The sequence below is a fragment of the Amblyomma maculatum genome, chromosome 1 (assembly GCF_055883805.1).
Source record: "Amblyomma maculatum isolate TAMU_Amacu chromosome 1, ASM5588380v1, whole genome shotgun sequence".
Taxonomy (NCBI): domain Eukaryota; kingdom Metazoa; phylum Arthropoda; class Arachnida; order Ixodida; family Ixodidae; genus Amblyomma; species Amblyomma maculatum.
Window position 1 is genome coordinate 56,572,345 of NC_139344.1, and position 15,424 is coordinate 56,587,768.

Here is a 15,424-nt window from a genome sequence, read left to right on the forward strand (position 1 = left end):
GCATCTTCAAGTTGCTAGTGGCACTACTAGCAGGCCACAAGGTCAATGCAGCTATAATCTTTCTGTGGTCATGCAATGACTTGGCAATACAGCTCCAAGTGCAAAACATGATCACGGGAGGCCTTTTAAGAGCACCACTAGCAGAAGGGTGACACACTTCTTGATACACAGACTATTATGCTGAATATTCTTCTCAACAAACATATGGAACATCATTTTATAGTTCTGCATAAAAGTTTCTGAAGGATGTTTTAGACAACCACTTGATAATTCGCCTCTGGTATATCCAAGACTGACTGCACAATTATTTCCAACCAAGTGTCAGGTTCCAGATACTATGCCAAAATTAATTTTTTTCCAGTAGAACTAAAATGAGCGACAATATCTTGGCCCAGAATTATAAGGACAGCCCCCTCAAACATAGGGACACAGTTGCATAAGGGTCTGTTTGCTTTCTTGCCTTTTGCTGCTGTTCGTTTGGGAACTTCTGAAGGCATTGGCAAGTGCTCAAGTAGGGAGCCAAGTGCCTTCTGGTGGCTGCTCTCACTGGCAGGCCAGGTGACACTTCGTAAAAACGAAATCTGAAATACAAGAGAGAGCAGGTTGGTTTACGAAATGCATAGCCATGCCTAAAAGCACCAACTTTACCATTGTCTAAGGGTATGAAGCCAGTGGTTACAAAACTTGGTTATAAACTCCATTTTGATATGCTGAGAAAACAAGTGCAAACAGAAAATGTAAGGAAGCATAAAACGCCTATGCTGGCCAACAGTTGCAAGTCAACACTCCGTATGAGTGCCTCTTCATGTTCTGCGCTTGCGCTGCTTTGTCAGCATGGCTCCATAATAACTAGCCCATTAACACATTATTGTTAATGCTCTTGTGAACTACTCAATGGAGCCCCGCTTCAACATATGCATACTACAATAATCATCTATAGCGAAATAGCCTTATGTACTCAGCAGCGACAACAAAGTAAGATATCTACACCTATGCAAAAATTGGACGGGCAGTTAGGGCTTAGTGCTTGCAATCTGTTCAAACCTATCAACTTTGCATGCATGCACACGTACACACATACTTGCGAACACCAAATTTTTGGTAGCGAACTAAACTAGTATTGTCGAATAGCTTTGAATGCATCAATAGAGGTAGCCTAAACTAAACACAAACACTTTTGCAGATATGCTGCAGACAAATTTTTATTTAACTCACCATCAGCCTAATTTATTACATTATATATATATATATATATGGATGAGGTTTTATGGTACATACGCGATGATGGCTATCATGCATCGCATAATTTATTAGATGTAGGAGGTTTGCCAGGAACTAGATAAAAATGGAGGAGAGAGAAACAGCATGTATTAAACTTTTCCTTACTATATACCAATAGCATGGGTACAATTCTCTAAATGACATAAAACTGTGATCAGTAAAAAAAAAAGCTTGCTCAATAAAAATTCACAAAGCTGTTGTAATGACTGTTAATGTTACTCGCAGAGTGGCGTCACAGGTTGCAATCTAAGGGCCGAGCACAGTAAATTGCTGGCAAAACAAATGAAACAGACAAACATTGGCAGCTTTGGTTACCACGTGGTGTGGGCCAGCCCTTCAAGGCTTCGTAGTAACGCTCGACAATAAAGTGCCACCTGTGATGCTTCACGTAGCACTTTCTTGAAAAGTTCGCTGCTTAGCTTTTACGTTTCAATTTCACCTCGCCGCAAGCACTGTGGTGAACCTATATGCTGCTCTTCATTTTTCCACCTATGAACGCACAGTGGCCACAAGGCCTTGCAATGGCTGTCAGTGCATTAGTTTTATGCTAGGTTTAGCACCATAGTGTGTACGGCTTCAGCTAGCTGGGCTTGAGAGAAAGCCGAAAACTCCACAAAATTTGGTTGCGAGTTGAAATAGTAAAAAATCGGTAACTTCTGAATTTTTTGCATACTTGAACACTTCGCATAGTGCAGGTGTGATGCAAACTGAATCAAACATCAAATGCTATTTACGAACTATTCAAATTTTCAAGACAGTTAAACACGAAAAATCAAAAGAAGTCCACAATTTTTTCTTACATGTAGGTTCTAGCTTTTCATTACACCAAGATCTCAGGAAACTGCTGATATGTGTGGGGATGGGGCGAATAGGAGAGACAGGGGAGAACCTGCCTTTTTTTTTTAGTGCTCATCCCTTGTGAAAAAAAAAAAAAAAAAAAAAAAGCCTCCAGGTTTGCCTGTCTGCCATAGCAATGAACTACAGTCGAACCCAGATATATCGAACTTGAAGGGAATCGCGAAATAGTTTGATATGTTGATAATTCGATATACAGAAATCGGCTTGTGATGGCACTTACGATGCGAAAAAATGATACCGTATTTGTCGCGTAGTCAACCCACTCCTATAATGAACCCACCCTCCACTTTTGCACCTAAGAATTTGGAAAAAAAAAAGCGTTAAGGCCAACTCGCTCACATACAAGCGGTCGAGCGATCTCAGCGAGGAGCGAAAAAATTCCAACTTAATGGAACTGCGTCCCTCTCGCCGCTCGAGCCATGGTGGCAGCTCAAAACAGGGTTTCTGTGTCACCACGGCAGAAACCGCGAGCGTTTTCACTTGCGTGTCGATGGTGCGCGCCACTCCATTTTGGTCCATTTTGGTCGTCTCATCCATAGCTCATTTCTTGGCAGCGTGCCAAGATGCTGCGCAGCGATAACGTGAGGGCGCATTTATCTTTTATCTTTTGATAGCTCCTGTGATGGCGGGGAGCGAACTTGGCAGAGTGCCAGTGATGGCTTGATTGCACAAGCCTAGTTCGATTATCACGCCGCGCTTGGGGCAGGTGTCAACTCCCGCAAAAAAAAAAAATTTTCTTAACGTCCGCAGCCGCCATATCTTACGCTACGCCACGCGTACAGCATATCGATAAGAATGGATGACTCTCGCAAAAAAAAAAAAGAGAGAGAGAGAGATCTGCCACTTCTTAATGTCCGCAGGCGCCATAGCCATGTCAGCCGCCGTGCGCAGAGGGTTTGCAACACACGCTGGAGAAAGCATCCGACGTCTGTCTGAAAACGGGCTGAGCTGGCTTGGCGCAAAGGTAGCGCGTGCTGCTGCGAATGAAGGCCAGGAGAGAGGTAGGAGAGAGATAGCTCGGCGAAAGAATAGGCACACCTACGCACACGGCTTGCAAACATCATGTGCTGGCGCACAGGAAACGATAACTGCAGATAAGCGCGGCTTTGGGGAATGGGCGCGGCGCTGCCCAGACCAGCCGCCGCCAAACTGTCCCTTCTCATTCCTTCCGTGCATGGCTTGAAACCGTCACGCGGCAAACGGCCGAGGGTGATGCGATTGTCTTTTGGGGAAGACACTTTCCAGTGCGTGGTGCAGAGTTTGATATATCAAACGACCGCTGAAATTGAGTTCGATACATATGACGTGGCTTTTCTATACTTTTACATGGTAGTTTCAAGGAGATATTCCATGAGTTCGATATAACCAAAATTCAATATATATCTGGGTTCGATATATCCGGGTTCGACTGTATTCGCTTTGCGCTACCAGCGCTCTTCGTCACTTCCGCTTCCACTGTGCATCTGCTGCTGGCACCTGAATCACGCGACCAACCGCATACCGTGCCTTCTTTGCTATGTCAAGTTGTTCTGTGTTGCTTTTGGACATCAAATGTTGCAGAACGACTTGGTGTGACCCCAGAAAAATGAAAGCTATGGAGACTGGTACAGTGCACTGGTGCACAACATGTTCTGTCAACTGCATTTACTCATTGCGATGATAGACCCCTCCCCCTTCATGATGGTTCCTATTCTATCACCATGAAACTCTAATGCTATTCAGCCAAACTTTAAATAATGCAGCTGACATGAGAGTTCGATCAACTTCGACCACTCGCCAACCTTTCCCAAGTTCCCAAATACACACGATTCACTGGAAGCAGCATTGGGAAATTAAGAAACATCATAATATCAAGGAGTTCGCTACAAGGAGGTTCATTACATCCAGGTTCAGTAACTGTAAATCTACTGTTCACAGTTAGTAAAGTCCGGAAGGAAAAAAAAAAAAAACGCTGACCCATTCCGCAAAGTACTATGATTAAAAAGACTCCGAATCCATTCTGATAAAAATTTCTGCATTAGAAGTTGCATCCTCGAGCAGCAACACTCACCAGTGTGGCTAAATGCACCTCTGTAGCCAGGAAAGCGGCGCGTGCCAGTTCCTCCTGCTGCAGTGCTGCTATAGTAGGCACAGCCGCAGCGGCTGCCTGAGAGCCTTGGCTTCCTACCGAACCATCTCCCAAAAGGAGAGAGTCCAACAATGACGACATGCAATCACGCGGAAAGCGGTCGTATAGGTCAGACAAGCGTGGATCTGGGCGCTCCCAGCGAGCCAATGCCAGCACTTGGATGATCTGGGCTACCTGTAAGCATATATGTATATAACAGTCCATGAAGTAGCAAATATTAGCTGCAACAAGAGCACAATTTCACCAAAACTACCTCATATGTACACAAATTGAACAAATAGAGAACAGCGAACATAATGGCTAGGAAACTATTTTTTAAGCACTAAGAGGTTATAGTAGAATAAATACCGTACGATTAACAGTCCAATACTTCCCAACAAAAAACCAGTGACGGACAAAGTAGACAATGCAAAAGACAAAAATCAGAACAAAAACAAAATTACAATGTAGCTTGAAAAATAAATACATAAATAAGCCCCATGTATGCCAATAGCCTACCATGAGTAACACATGCTCTGTACAAATATGAATGGTACCCGGTCACTTGCATAGCAATAAACTCTCTTTGTAGGAGAGGAAAACAAAGAAGTCAAGAATTTAGCCTTTGCAATAATTTTCAATAAGACAAGCATTTAATGCCTCATAATTCTTGAAGATGCTGCCATCTCTTCATTTAATTAAACATCACTTTAACATTTACCATTATAAGCAAAAAAACACAGTGCGCAAACCAGACGACACAGAGGGAAGAAAGACGAACACAAGTGCAACTTGCAACTGTTTATTCACTTACGGTCGAGTGAATATATAGACCAAAGAAGGTAATTTCTCTAATTCATTTTTTTGCCGAGTAGCAGCTGACTGGAACGGCCTTCCCCACGATATCGCTGCCATCACCTGCCCTGGAACATTCATGACTGCTTTGAACACCTGTACTTCATAAAAACCCACCCCTTATGTAACACCCCACAAGGGGTCTTTAAGGAAAATAAAGTGATGTGATGTGATGTGAAGGGCAAAGAGAAAAATCCCACATGTGCATGATCGAATACACGTATTTATGATGCCATTTTCTCCTTTTTGTTTTATCATTTTTCGATCATGCGCATGTGGGATCTGTCTCTTTGCCCTTATCTTCTTTGGTCTATATATTCACTCTACCGTAAGTGAATAAACAGTTGCAAGTTGCGCTTGTGTTCATCTTTCTTCCCTCCGTGTCGTCTGGTTTGCGCACTGTTTTTTTTTTAAAATCATGCACCAACTAGCCCCCCAGAGCATAGTATTACTATAAGCAAGCAAATGCTCAGTTCACCTCACGAGTGAGATCGTGCATCAAACCATCAAACAAAAAGGCTGACTTGGGTAATTCACTCCTTCCTTTGAGTCGAGGGAGTCTACAGGCTATTTCAGTGGCATATATTATTCACAGTATGCCAAAGGATGATGCAAGAGCTTCCTTTTGCATTTTGTTACTGCCAGAAAGTAATATGGACCTGAAGTGATTCTATTACTTCCCTCTGCAGGAGCTCGCAGCAATTCTATTAAGGTGCAGCTAGGTGGGGTTAGTTTTCTCGATTTTTTTCAACCAGCAAAACCGTAAAATGAGTAACACTTCCACCACCTTTGGTCTAAAAAGAATGTTGGTTTCTTTTACGTACATGCATGCAGCATGCACACACACTAAACAGCAGCAAGATGCTTTACTAGATAGTTGAGACATTATGACAGGCTCTGGTGCTCAGTGTCTCTGTCCTACAATATTTAGTCAGTGAATTTGCAATGCTTACTATATGTTTGGCTAAAATCACGTGGTGAGTTTAAGCTGTAGTCAACAGCCATAATGAAAAAAAGAAAACTGATCTTCGTATTTGGACATGCATACTTAACACAACTTTAAAGACTTTAAAGGCAAAAAGTGTGAGATCAAAACCGCAGTCCTCACTGCCTGTAACTCCTGCAGAGCAATTGTAGATACAGCATGTGACAATCTGTTAGTCGTCAACTTATGAGCAGAGAAAGACAGGCAGATTGGGCTAGTTGTTGTTGATTCATATTAGTGGTTCAACAGCGCTACCAGACACAGACAGCACCTGTCTGTATGCCATGTTCCTTTACTCTGTCTGTGTCTGGTCATAAACACTAAACGACAAAATCGTGCACTAAATCTCAGCAAATAAGATGCCGATTTTGGCATATGAGTAAGCAAAAAATTCCTCTCCTGAAACAAAAACAAAATTACTTTTTAAGGAAGAGAACACCCAATATAAGCTGGATGAATGGTATAAAATGAGGCATATTAAAAAAGTAAAGGACGTTTAGCCATAAAAAAATACCTACTCTTTAAAAAAACATTTTTCTTCAAAGCTTTGATTTCTTACAAGCCAACTTCACATTTCTAAATAGTCTTCACTTCCAAGTACTTTTTGTAATGCTGCACTAGCTTCTTTAATTCCTCTGCATAGAAGTTCACCACCTAGGAATCGAACCAGCTTATAACAGTGCTTTCAAGCTCCTCGTCCTTTTCAAAACGTTGTGCACCAAGGTACTGTTTCGAAAGCATGTAGAATAAATTGAACAGATGAAAGGTTGGGTGATCAAAAAGTCCCGACAAAAATCTTGAACCTTCTTGGTTCTGGCAGTAGTGCGAAGATGTTGGTTGGTTGGTTTGTGGGGTTTAACATCCAAAAGCAGCTCAGGCTATGAGAGATGCCGTAGTGGAGTGCTCTGGAAATTTCGACCTTCTGGGGTTCTTTAATATGCACTGACATCACACAGCACACAGGCGCCTTGCTTTCTGCCTCCATCGAAAAGCGGCCGCCGCGGCAAAGATTCAATCCTATATCCTTAGGCACAGCAGTTGTGCGCCCTAACTACTGCACCGCCACGGCAGGCGCAGTATGAGGATGTGCACTGTCATAACAAAGGATAATTCCTGTGCTCCCAATTTTGATCATATTGACACGGTGCATTTTTTGTCTTCCCTCTGCGCTGATCGTGAGCATGTGCCTCCTCAAGGCGAAGAAACCGAAGTTCTCCTGTTAAAGCGGGCCTGCTAGTTTCCTGCCGCTCTGTGACTTCTGTGACTCCTGTGTCCTGCGGTGACTTCTGATCAGACTTCACACCGTGACATCTGGTGAAGGTGCTAGGTAATGCAACCCATGCTCCGAACACCTCCAACCAGCCAAGACTCCAGCCCTCAGGGATCTCCAACCATCGAGATTACGCCTACCCATCAGAGTAGCCGATGGCTTCGAGGTCTTGATCCCGAATTCGCGCCTCTGCAATTTTCTCATACTGCGAGGCCGCCATCATCTTCTCCAGCACCACTTTTGGCGACAACACAACCACCCATAATGACGCACGTAGATACCACTGCCCCCTCCGTGTTGCAGCAGCCACGGGAGATACCTATCTTAAAAGCCTTTCCCGGCAACGACCCGGAAGACTGGCTAGATAAATCTGAGCGAGTAGCTCAGTACAATCGCTGGGGCAACGACCAGAAACTGCAGCATGTATTTTTTTCGCTAGACAGTGCAGCTTGCACATGGTTTGAAAATCATGAGACTACTATCACAACACGGAGTTCCTTCAAGGACCAGTTCCTGCAAGCTTTCACCACCGTTCTTCGCAAAGAACGCGCCGAGCTGCTCCTACAGACGAGAGTTCAGCTCCCTAACGAGAGCGTCCTTATTTACTTCGAGAACATGACGAGGCTATTCCGTCGCGCTGATCCAAACATGTCCGAAGAAAAAAACTTCGCTATCTCATGATGGGAATTAAGGAACAGATCTTCGTTGGATTAGTGCGATGTCCCCCCAATACCATCAAGGAATTTGTGTCCGAGGCCACTACTATTGAGAAGGCGCTAGAGATGCGATCTAAGCACTACGAGCGGCCGTCCATCCCTATTGCTGCCGCCATTGCCGACACTGGTAGCAGTGACGTGCTCCGCGCGACCATACGGGCCGTCGTACGTGAGGAGCTGCAAAAACTATTTTCGACGGCAGCACCCCCTCAAGTATCCTGCCTTTCTCAGATGGTTCGGGAAGAGGTCAACCAGGTACTTAATCCACCCGAGCCAATTCCGACAATGCCGCCACAGGCCATGACCTACGCCGCAGTCACTCGTCGTGCCTGTTCACCTCCGAGTCAGCACCAAGCAGCCCCTGCATACACTCGTCAAGCACCTCCCACTCGAATTTCTCAGATGCGTCCACGCAAAAGCGACGTCTGGCGCATTCGCGATAATCGCCTGCTGTGCTTTCACTGTGGCAAAGCTGGTCACCTGTTCTGCAATTGCTATTACCGACGAATGGGTCTGCCAGGATTTAGCGCCGACGCACGAAAAGCCGCAGCGTGGTGAACGGCCCCCTGCCATTGAAGCGTACTTGGCTGAAACATCCGGAACGCCCTACGACTACTCGCGGTCGCCTACACTGCGCCAATACCCCTCGCAGACACGTGCAAATGCCGGCCTGACGCGGGTCCGCTCCCCTAGCCCCCGTCGGGAAAACTAGAAGCAGCAACCTTTGGAGGGAAGGTTGCTCATCGACGAAATTCTCAAGCTCCTCCACCGCTGCAACCGGATGGTCACTCCATTTCACGATGACACGACGCGCCCCACAATGATCCGCTGCCTCGGCGCTCCAGTTCTCCGACAACATGAAATCAGCTAGTACCATACCGCAGCCGTGACTGGACTCCGCGACGTTCCGGCAACACCATAGCTGTAACCGCCGACCTGAACATTTCAGTGGACAGAACTGACGTGACAGCGCTCGTGGATACCGGCACCGATTATTCTGTGATGAGTGGGCCTTTCGCCGCGACTCTGAAAAAGGTGACTACACCCTGGACAGGCCCACAAATTCGTACTGCCAAAGGCCACTTGATAACACCGACCGGTACCTGCACTTCTAGGGTAACAGTGCAAGAAGAAATGTACTTAGCAACCTTCGTCGTACTTGTCCAGTGTTCCCGCGACATCATACTTGGCATGGATTTCTTAGCAGAGAATGGAGCCGTTATCGACCTGCAGACTAAGTCAGTGATATTATCGACTGAGAACGCAATACACAGTGCTTCAAAGCGACCGACAGCACTGCACATCCTTGATGATCACGTCACAATTCCGCCCCGTTCCAGTGTGATGACGTCTGTGGCTGCGAAGACACCGCGAAACTATGAAGGTGTCGTGGAGAGCAAACAGATGTTGCTTTTCGAACGCAGTCTTGCTGTAGCCAGAGGAGTCGTTAGCCTCGAAGACGGCAAAGCAGATGTCCTACTAACAAATTTTGGCGGTGAGCACCAGCATTTAAGCACTGGGACTGTAGTGGCCCATATTTGCGGTATCACGCATGTTCGAAAAGCCTCTAGACTTGCGATGCTATTATTGACCGAGATGGAGAGGGCTACCACTGATTTACACTTCGATATTAACCCTGCACTTTCTCAACTGCAGCATCAACAAGTGAACGAGCTCCTCCAGCGCTATCGGGCGACCCGATCTTGCTAAGCACAGCATTACTACAGATAATACCATGCCACCTCTCAGACAGTCACCTTACCGAGTGTCTCCGACTTAACGCGCCGCTATCCCCCGCCAAGTGAAAGAGATGCTTCACGACGATGTCATCCAACCCTCGCGAAGTTCATGGGCTGCACCTGTCGTTCTTGTGAAGAAAAAGGATGGTACGCTGAGGTTTTGTGTGGATTACCGACGGCTAAACAAAGTTACAAAGAAAGACGTCTATCCCCTGCCACGCATCGACGATGCTCTGGATCGTCTCTGCTCCGCAAAATATTTCTCTTCAATGGACTTGAAATCCGGATACTGGCAAATAGAGGTAGATGAGAGGGGCCGCGAGAAAACGGCGTTTATTACTCCGGATGGGCTCTAAGAGTTCAAGGCTATGCCCTTTGGTCTCTGCACTGCGCCGGCTACTTTCCAACGGCTTATGGACGCCGTACTAGCAGATCTCAAGTGGCAGACATGTCTCGTTTACCTTGACGACGTTGTAGTCTTCGCTCCAACGTTCGAGGAGCACCTTTGGCGCCTTGAAACTGTTTTGCAAGCCATAACATCCTCTGGCCTTACATTAAAGAATGAGAAGTGTCATTTTGCTTATACAGAGCTCAAGTTCTTGGGGCACGTCGTAAGCCACGCTGGTGTCCTGCCGGATCCAGAGAAAACGACAGCTATTGCCAACTTCCCTCCGCCCCAAGACCAGAAAGCTGTTCGACGATTTCTTGGCTTATGTGCCTACTACCGGCGCTACGTCAAAGATTTCGCTCTACTCGCCGAGCCCCTAACACGTCTGATGAAGACAGACACGCCTTTCACTTGGGACACACCACAAGAACAAGCATTCAAAGAGCTTTAACGCCACCTACAAACACTTCCCATACTGGCTCACTTCGACGAAAACGCCGACACGAAGCTTTACACCGATGCAAGCAACATAGGCCTGGGCACCGTTCTAGTTTAAATCCAGTACGGCCAAGAACATGTGATTGCTTACGCCAGTCGCTGTCTGTCTAAAGCGGAATCGAACTATTCTGCAACAGAGAAAGAATGTCTAGCCATTGTGTGGGCGACGTCGAAGTTCCGACCATACCTTTATGGGAAACCGTTCAAATTAGTTACTGACCACCATGCCCTATTGGCTTTCAACCCTGAAGGACCCTTCAGCCCATCTTGTAAGATGGAGTCTCCGACTACAGGAATTCGACATAACCGTCACATACAAGTCTGGCCGCCAGCATTCGGACGCCGACTGCCTCTCGCGGGCCCCTGTAGATCCCCCCGCAGATGAAATTCCTGATGATGCCATACTGTTAAATGCCATCAGCACAGAGTGCCTCGCTGAAAGACAATCTGCAGATCCCGAACTTCGTCACATCATGGACTATCTAAACGGTGCATGTACAACCGCTCCAAGAGCTTTCAAGCATGCTCTGTCATCGTTATGTGTTCGCGATCGTATTTTCATGAAGAAAAACTTTTCCGCCAGCCAAACGCCATACCTGATTGTTCTACCTATGTGTCTACGTGATGAAATTTTACAAGCTTGCCACGATGAGCCAACTTCTGGACATTTGGGAGTCACCTGCACGCTTGCAAGGCTCAAGGAAAAGTACTACTGGCCTCGACTTAACTCAGACGTTTCACACTATGTGAAAACGTGTCGCAGCTGTCAACGTCGTAAGGTGCCACCGACTAAGCCCACCAGACTCTTGAAGCCAATAGACCCACCATCGAGGCCTTTCCAGCAGATTGGCATGGACATGCTTTCAATGTACGTCGACGTAGAGCACAAAACTGAAGGTTCATAAGCTAGCCCCAACCTTCATAAATTAGGGCAGCTGATGTTCTGTTTGGGAGCAAAGTTGCTGACATTGTTGTCTGCATTCACCGACAAACAAATGGCTACTGAATCAAAACAATGACTTCACTCGCTTCAGAAACAATCAATAGATGGCTTTGCATGTGCACAACTTTGTTCCAATCTGCCAATATTTAAATATAAACTAACAGTCCTTTCTTTTCAACTCCTGATTCCAAGAAAAAAAGACACAGAATGTGCTAAGTTGGGTATGTTAGAAGTTGTGAATGTGTTAAGTTGGGTATGTTAGTCAGGTGTGAAAGCAGTAACCATGCCATCATGTTAGGAAATCTATGAGTTGAGCTGGTAAATTCAAGACAAAGGACCAAACTGCATTCATACCATGGGGATACTGTTATCCAATAAATCTGGCAAGCTGGCATCAATGCCAAGCTGAAAGTCAGCATTAAGCTCTATACAATATTGCATGTTCAAGGGTGCAGGGCTGCAAATACTAGGTTGCAATAGAAAGAATCAAGCACGAAGCACTTGCTATTCTGATGCAAAACTTCTATACATACACACTTGAACATATTAAAATTAAAGTGGAAGAATCGGGGCCACCTTTTTCGTTCAGATCCTAAAGTCTCAAAAAGTGGTTCACCTCAAAATGTCCTTGCCTCGAAGTCGCAAATTACAAGCGACCAGTCGACTTGCCAAGATTACTAACTGCTAGCACCAAATGCAGCGTCTACTATTCAGATATATAAAAGAAAGAATAGTTCAGGTTTTGTCTATTCAATACTTGTTGAGAATTTGCAAATTATGAAATGATACAGCTTTTAGAAAGAATTATGATGTTCCCCATCTCCCACATTAGTTATCCTGGGTCTGTGTTAAGACTGACCACATGCTGGGCAGGCAGAGTAGGCTGCTGTAAACTTTTCTAGCAAGAGCAATCTATGTTTCAGCTTTAATGCTGTCAAATCCTTACCTCTACCTTTTCTACCTACATTTTTCCTTTCCCACACTAATTAGTTGTTGGCCAGACCTTGATATATCACACTTCACAGCCTTCCCTCACAACCAAACCCCTTTTCTCTCTGACATGCACCAAAACTGTCCAAGTGCCATAGACTGCAAGAGTTTTACTGGCAGAGCATTGTATGTAATGGGAGCACTACATAAAATGACCCAGCAAGGCAGTGCATCACTTTTTTTAGCACTTGCTTTTGAGTTACCTACCCTTTGAAACCTTGATTTACAATTTTGTAAGATAAAATAATAGTAATAATAATCAAAGATGTAACAAATGCCTTTTCCTTAGCCTTTATAGCTACCAGCATCTCTCTCTTGTTCCCAACACAGAATGTAGTCCAGTAAAGATTACTGTGCTGAAATGTTACCTTGAATGAAACCAACTAATTAAAATCTAGAATGTCCTTTAAGGAGCCCTTAGAAAAACCTCTGGAACAAATGCAACAAGAAGTGCTTGCCTGCATAAGATTGAAGCGTGCAATGGGCGTTATATGCGTGTCAACGAGGCCATGGAGCTCGGGGCTGACAACAGCTGGGCAGATGAAGAAGGCAAATACAAGATCCGCACAAACAACTCCAGCACGAGGATCTTCTGTGGCTCCGTTGCGAGTCAGCATGGCATGCAGAAGGCGCACCAGCCACGCCAATTGCGCTGGAAGCCAGGGCCACGAGCTGCGCAGGCCCTCCACGAAGCCCTGCATTGTGTGAGGCATCCAAGGGCTTCTCTACAGACATGGTCCAGTGCAACAAGGCAAGTCTGGTCGCTTGGGCGCAAATGGCCGAAACTGAGCTACATCCCTTAGGTGGCTAGAGGAAACAGTGCAAAAAAATTATGCTGAATGCACACAAAGGTAGGACAGGGTCTATCACGGCATTGCATGTCCTATCCATCTCCGTGTTTGTCCTTGCCTCTTCGCACTACTTTCTTTAGCCATTGAAATAGTCAAACAAGCTAGAGAAAAAAAAAAGAAATTTAGTTCATCCTTTGGGTGCCCAGCCCTTAGAAATTGAGTGCAGGTATGCTAGGCTTCTATCTGGCAGAAGTGCCGCTAATTAATAAAAATGCACACATGCTAACCTTATTTGCTAGTGCTGACAGATAACGCGTAGGCATTTCTCTTACGAGCTAAGACCTTTTCATTTTGGACAGTGCTAATTGTGCAATGGGAAAAACAAAGTGCCCCAGGAAATAGTCCAGGAAAAGCAGCACCACGGAATTTACTGGTCGGACACTACTGAATATATTGCATAACAGTTTTTGATACATACACATATTAAACATATACAGTGCATAGGCTTCGCTTGTAAGCTGTGTAATAGGGCCTTATAGCCCTCGCGGAATTCCCACGCTCAGGAGGGATTAGAATGAGAATCTCTCTCACCTTTAGAAGAGGTATGCCAGTGATGCAAAAAAGTGCCAATTCACATAGCCCATAAGCAAGCTAAACTGTGTGGGCTGTATGCTTTTGAAAAAGGCTTTACCAGACTATAAAGGAGTTGCTTATTTAAACTCACTGAAACAACTGACTTCAAACGTTCACACTGGCGACCATTAAGTAATTTCAATGTTACTGCTGACAAAATCACTGTTCACTGTATAAAGAGCTGCACGTATATGGAAACAAAATACGATTTAAAAAATGCAACTGTCAAAACAAAGCTTTTTCTTTATAATAACCATGGCCATCGCATTGCACACGTTTGCTGCATACTAAAGTTTGATGTAGCAAGAGTGAATACGAAATATTTAACAGCATGTAAGGTCGAATTCCCTGGCTGTGTTTTTTTTTTCCACAATATGCATATGTTGTCTGCAATTGGCAAAGTTTTTAGCACTTATTGGTATGTTTCTATCCATGTACATATTGCCGCGAAACCTTCAAAACTGTATTTGTTGTTTTTTAACAGCCACCGGCATGCTGCCTTATCACTGTGATTCTAGCATGCGTATCAATTCTGTATTCTTTGCTTGTAAATGCTCAATGTCGTGAGACGCACCTTTATCAGTTTGTCGCGCAAGATGCGCCGAGATCTGTCTCGAAGATTTCGACCAGTTGCGTATGTTTCTGCAATGTTCCAGGTTGTGCTAGTAACAATTTGCGACATTATCTAGATGGTTCAGAGCAGCCTTTAAATTAAGCGTTGATGTGTGCGACAGGCATTCTTAGTTCAACGATCGACGAGCATGTTTGTTGCTATCGCCGCCGCCGAGTTGCTTAGTTCTTTTGCGGGCGCAAGTTAGCCCAGTAAAGAGTTTCTTCCTTGCATTCCAAGACTCCTCATTTGTGTCATCGACCTTGTCACCATCACGTGACAATATATTTCATGTTTAAGAGAGATTGTGTAGCTGACAGCAATGAAATATTACGTGCTTTAAGAACAGTAGCACCATGGTAAGTACTGCTCCCACACACCTGGGCAAGCCTCGCCAGACGGTCAATTGTCCATGCCCTGTAAGCCCCTAGACGACGGCTATAGTCAGGAGAATCCTTGGGACCAAAATGACGGAGCCTTTCTTCAGGGGGGAACCGCACCACAGCTTTGCTCGGATCAATGTCCAAGTACAAGTCATCGTCCACTAGGACCTGGAGAAGAGAAGCACAGGCTTCAGTCAGCCCTTAAATTTTTACATCAGGCATGCCACAGCATGCCACAGAAAAAAAAAAGTTAAAAAAATGAAGCCACATCGACATTGATTTTCAGTTTCCACATATTAATTGACGCTAAACGTCCCTCATACATCACTTTTCACTGCATACCTTACTTTTGGAGAACTACAAATTATACTGAATTA

The 15,424-nt window shown here is 45.1% G+C and overlaps 1 protein-coding gene across 3 annotated transcripts in view; it reads right to left on the minus strand.

Annotated features, from left to right (window-relative positions):
• Positions 1 to 15,424, minus strand: part of Gapvd1 (GTPase activating protein and VPS9 domains 1) — a 120,218-nt gene that overhangs the window by 94,756 nt on the left and 10,038 nt on the right. For all 3 annotated transcript variants that reach the window (XM_084588183.1, XM_084588182.1, XM_084588184.1), the window contains exons 3-6: positions 15,045 to 15,215; positions 13,089 to 13,325; positions 4,190 to 4,441; positions 461 to 581 (exon numbers count right to left, since the gene is read on the minus strand). In XM_084588183.1, coding sequence (XP_084444309.1) covers positions 461 to 581; positions 4,190 to 4,441; positions 13,089 to 13,325; positions 15,045 to 15,215 — 781 coding nt within the window. The remainder of the gene's footprint in view (positions 1 to 460; positions 582 to 4,189; positions 4,442 to 13,088; positions 13,326 to 15,044; positions 15,216 to 15,424) is intronic.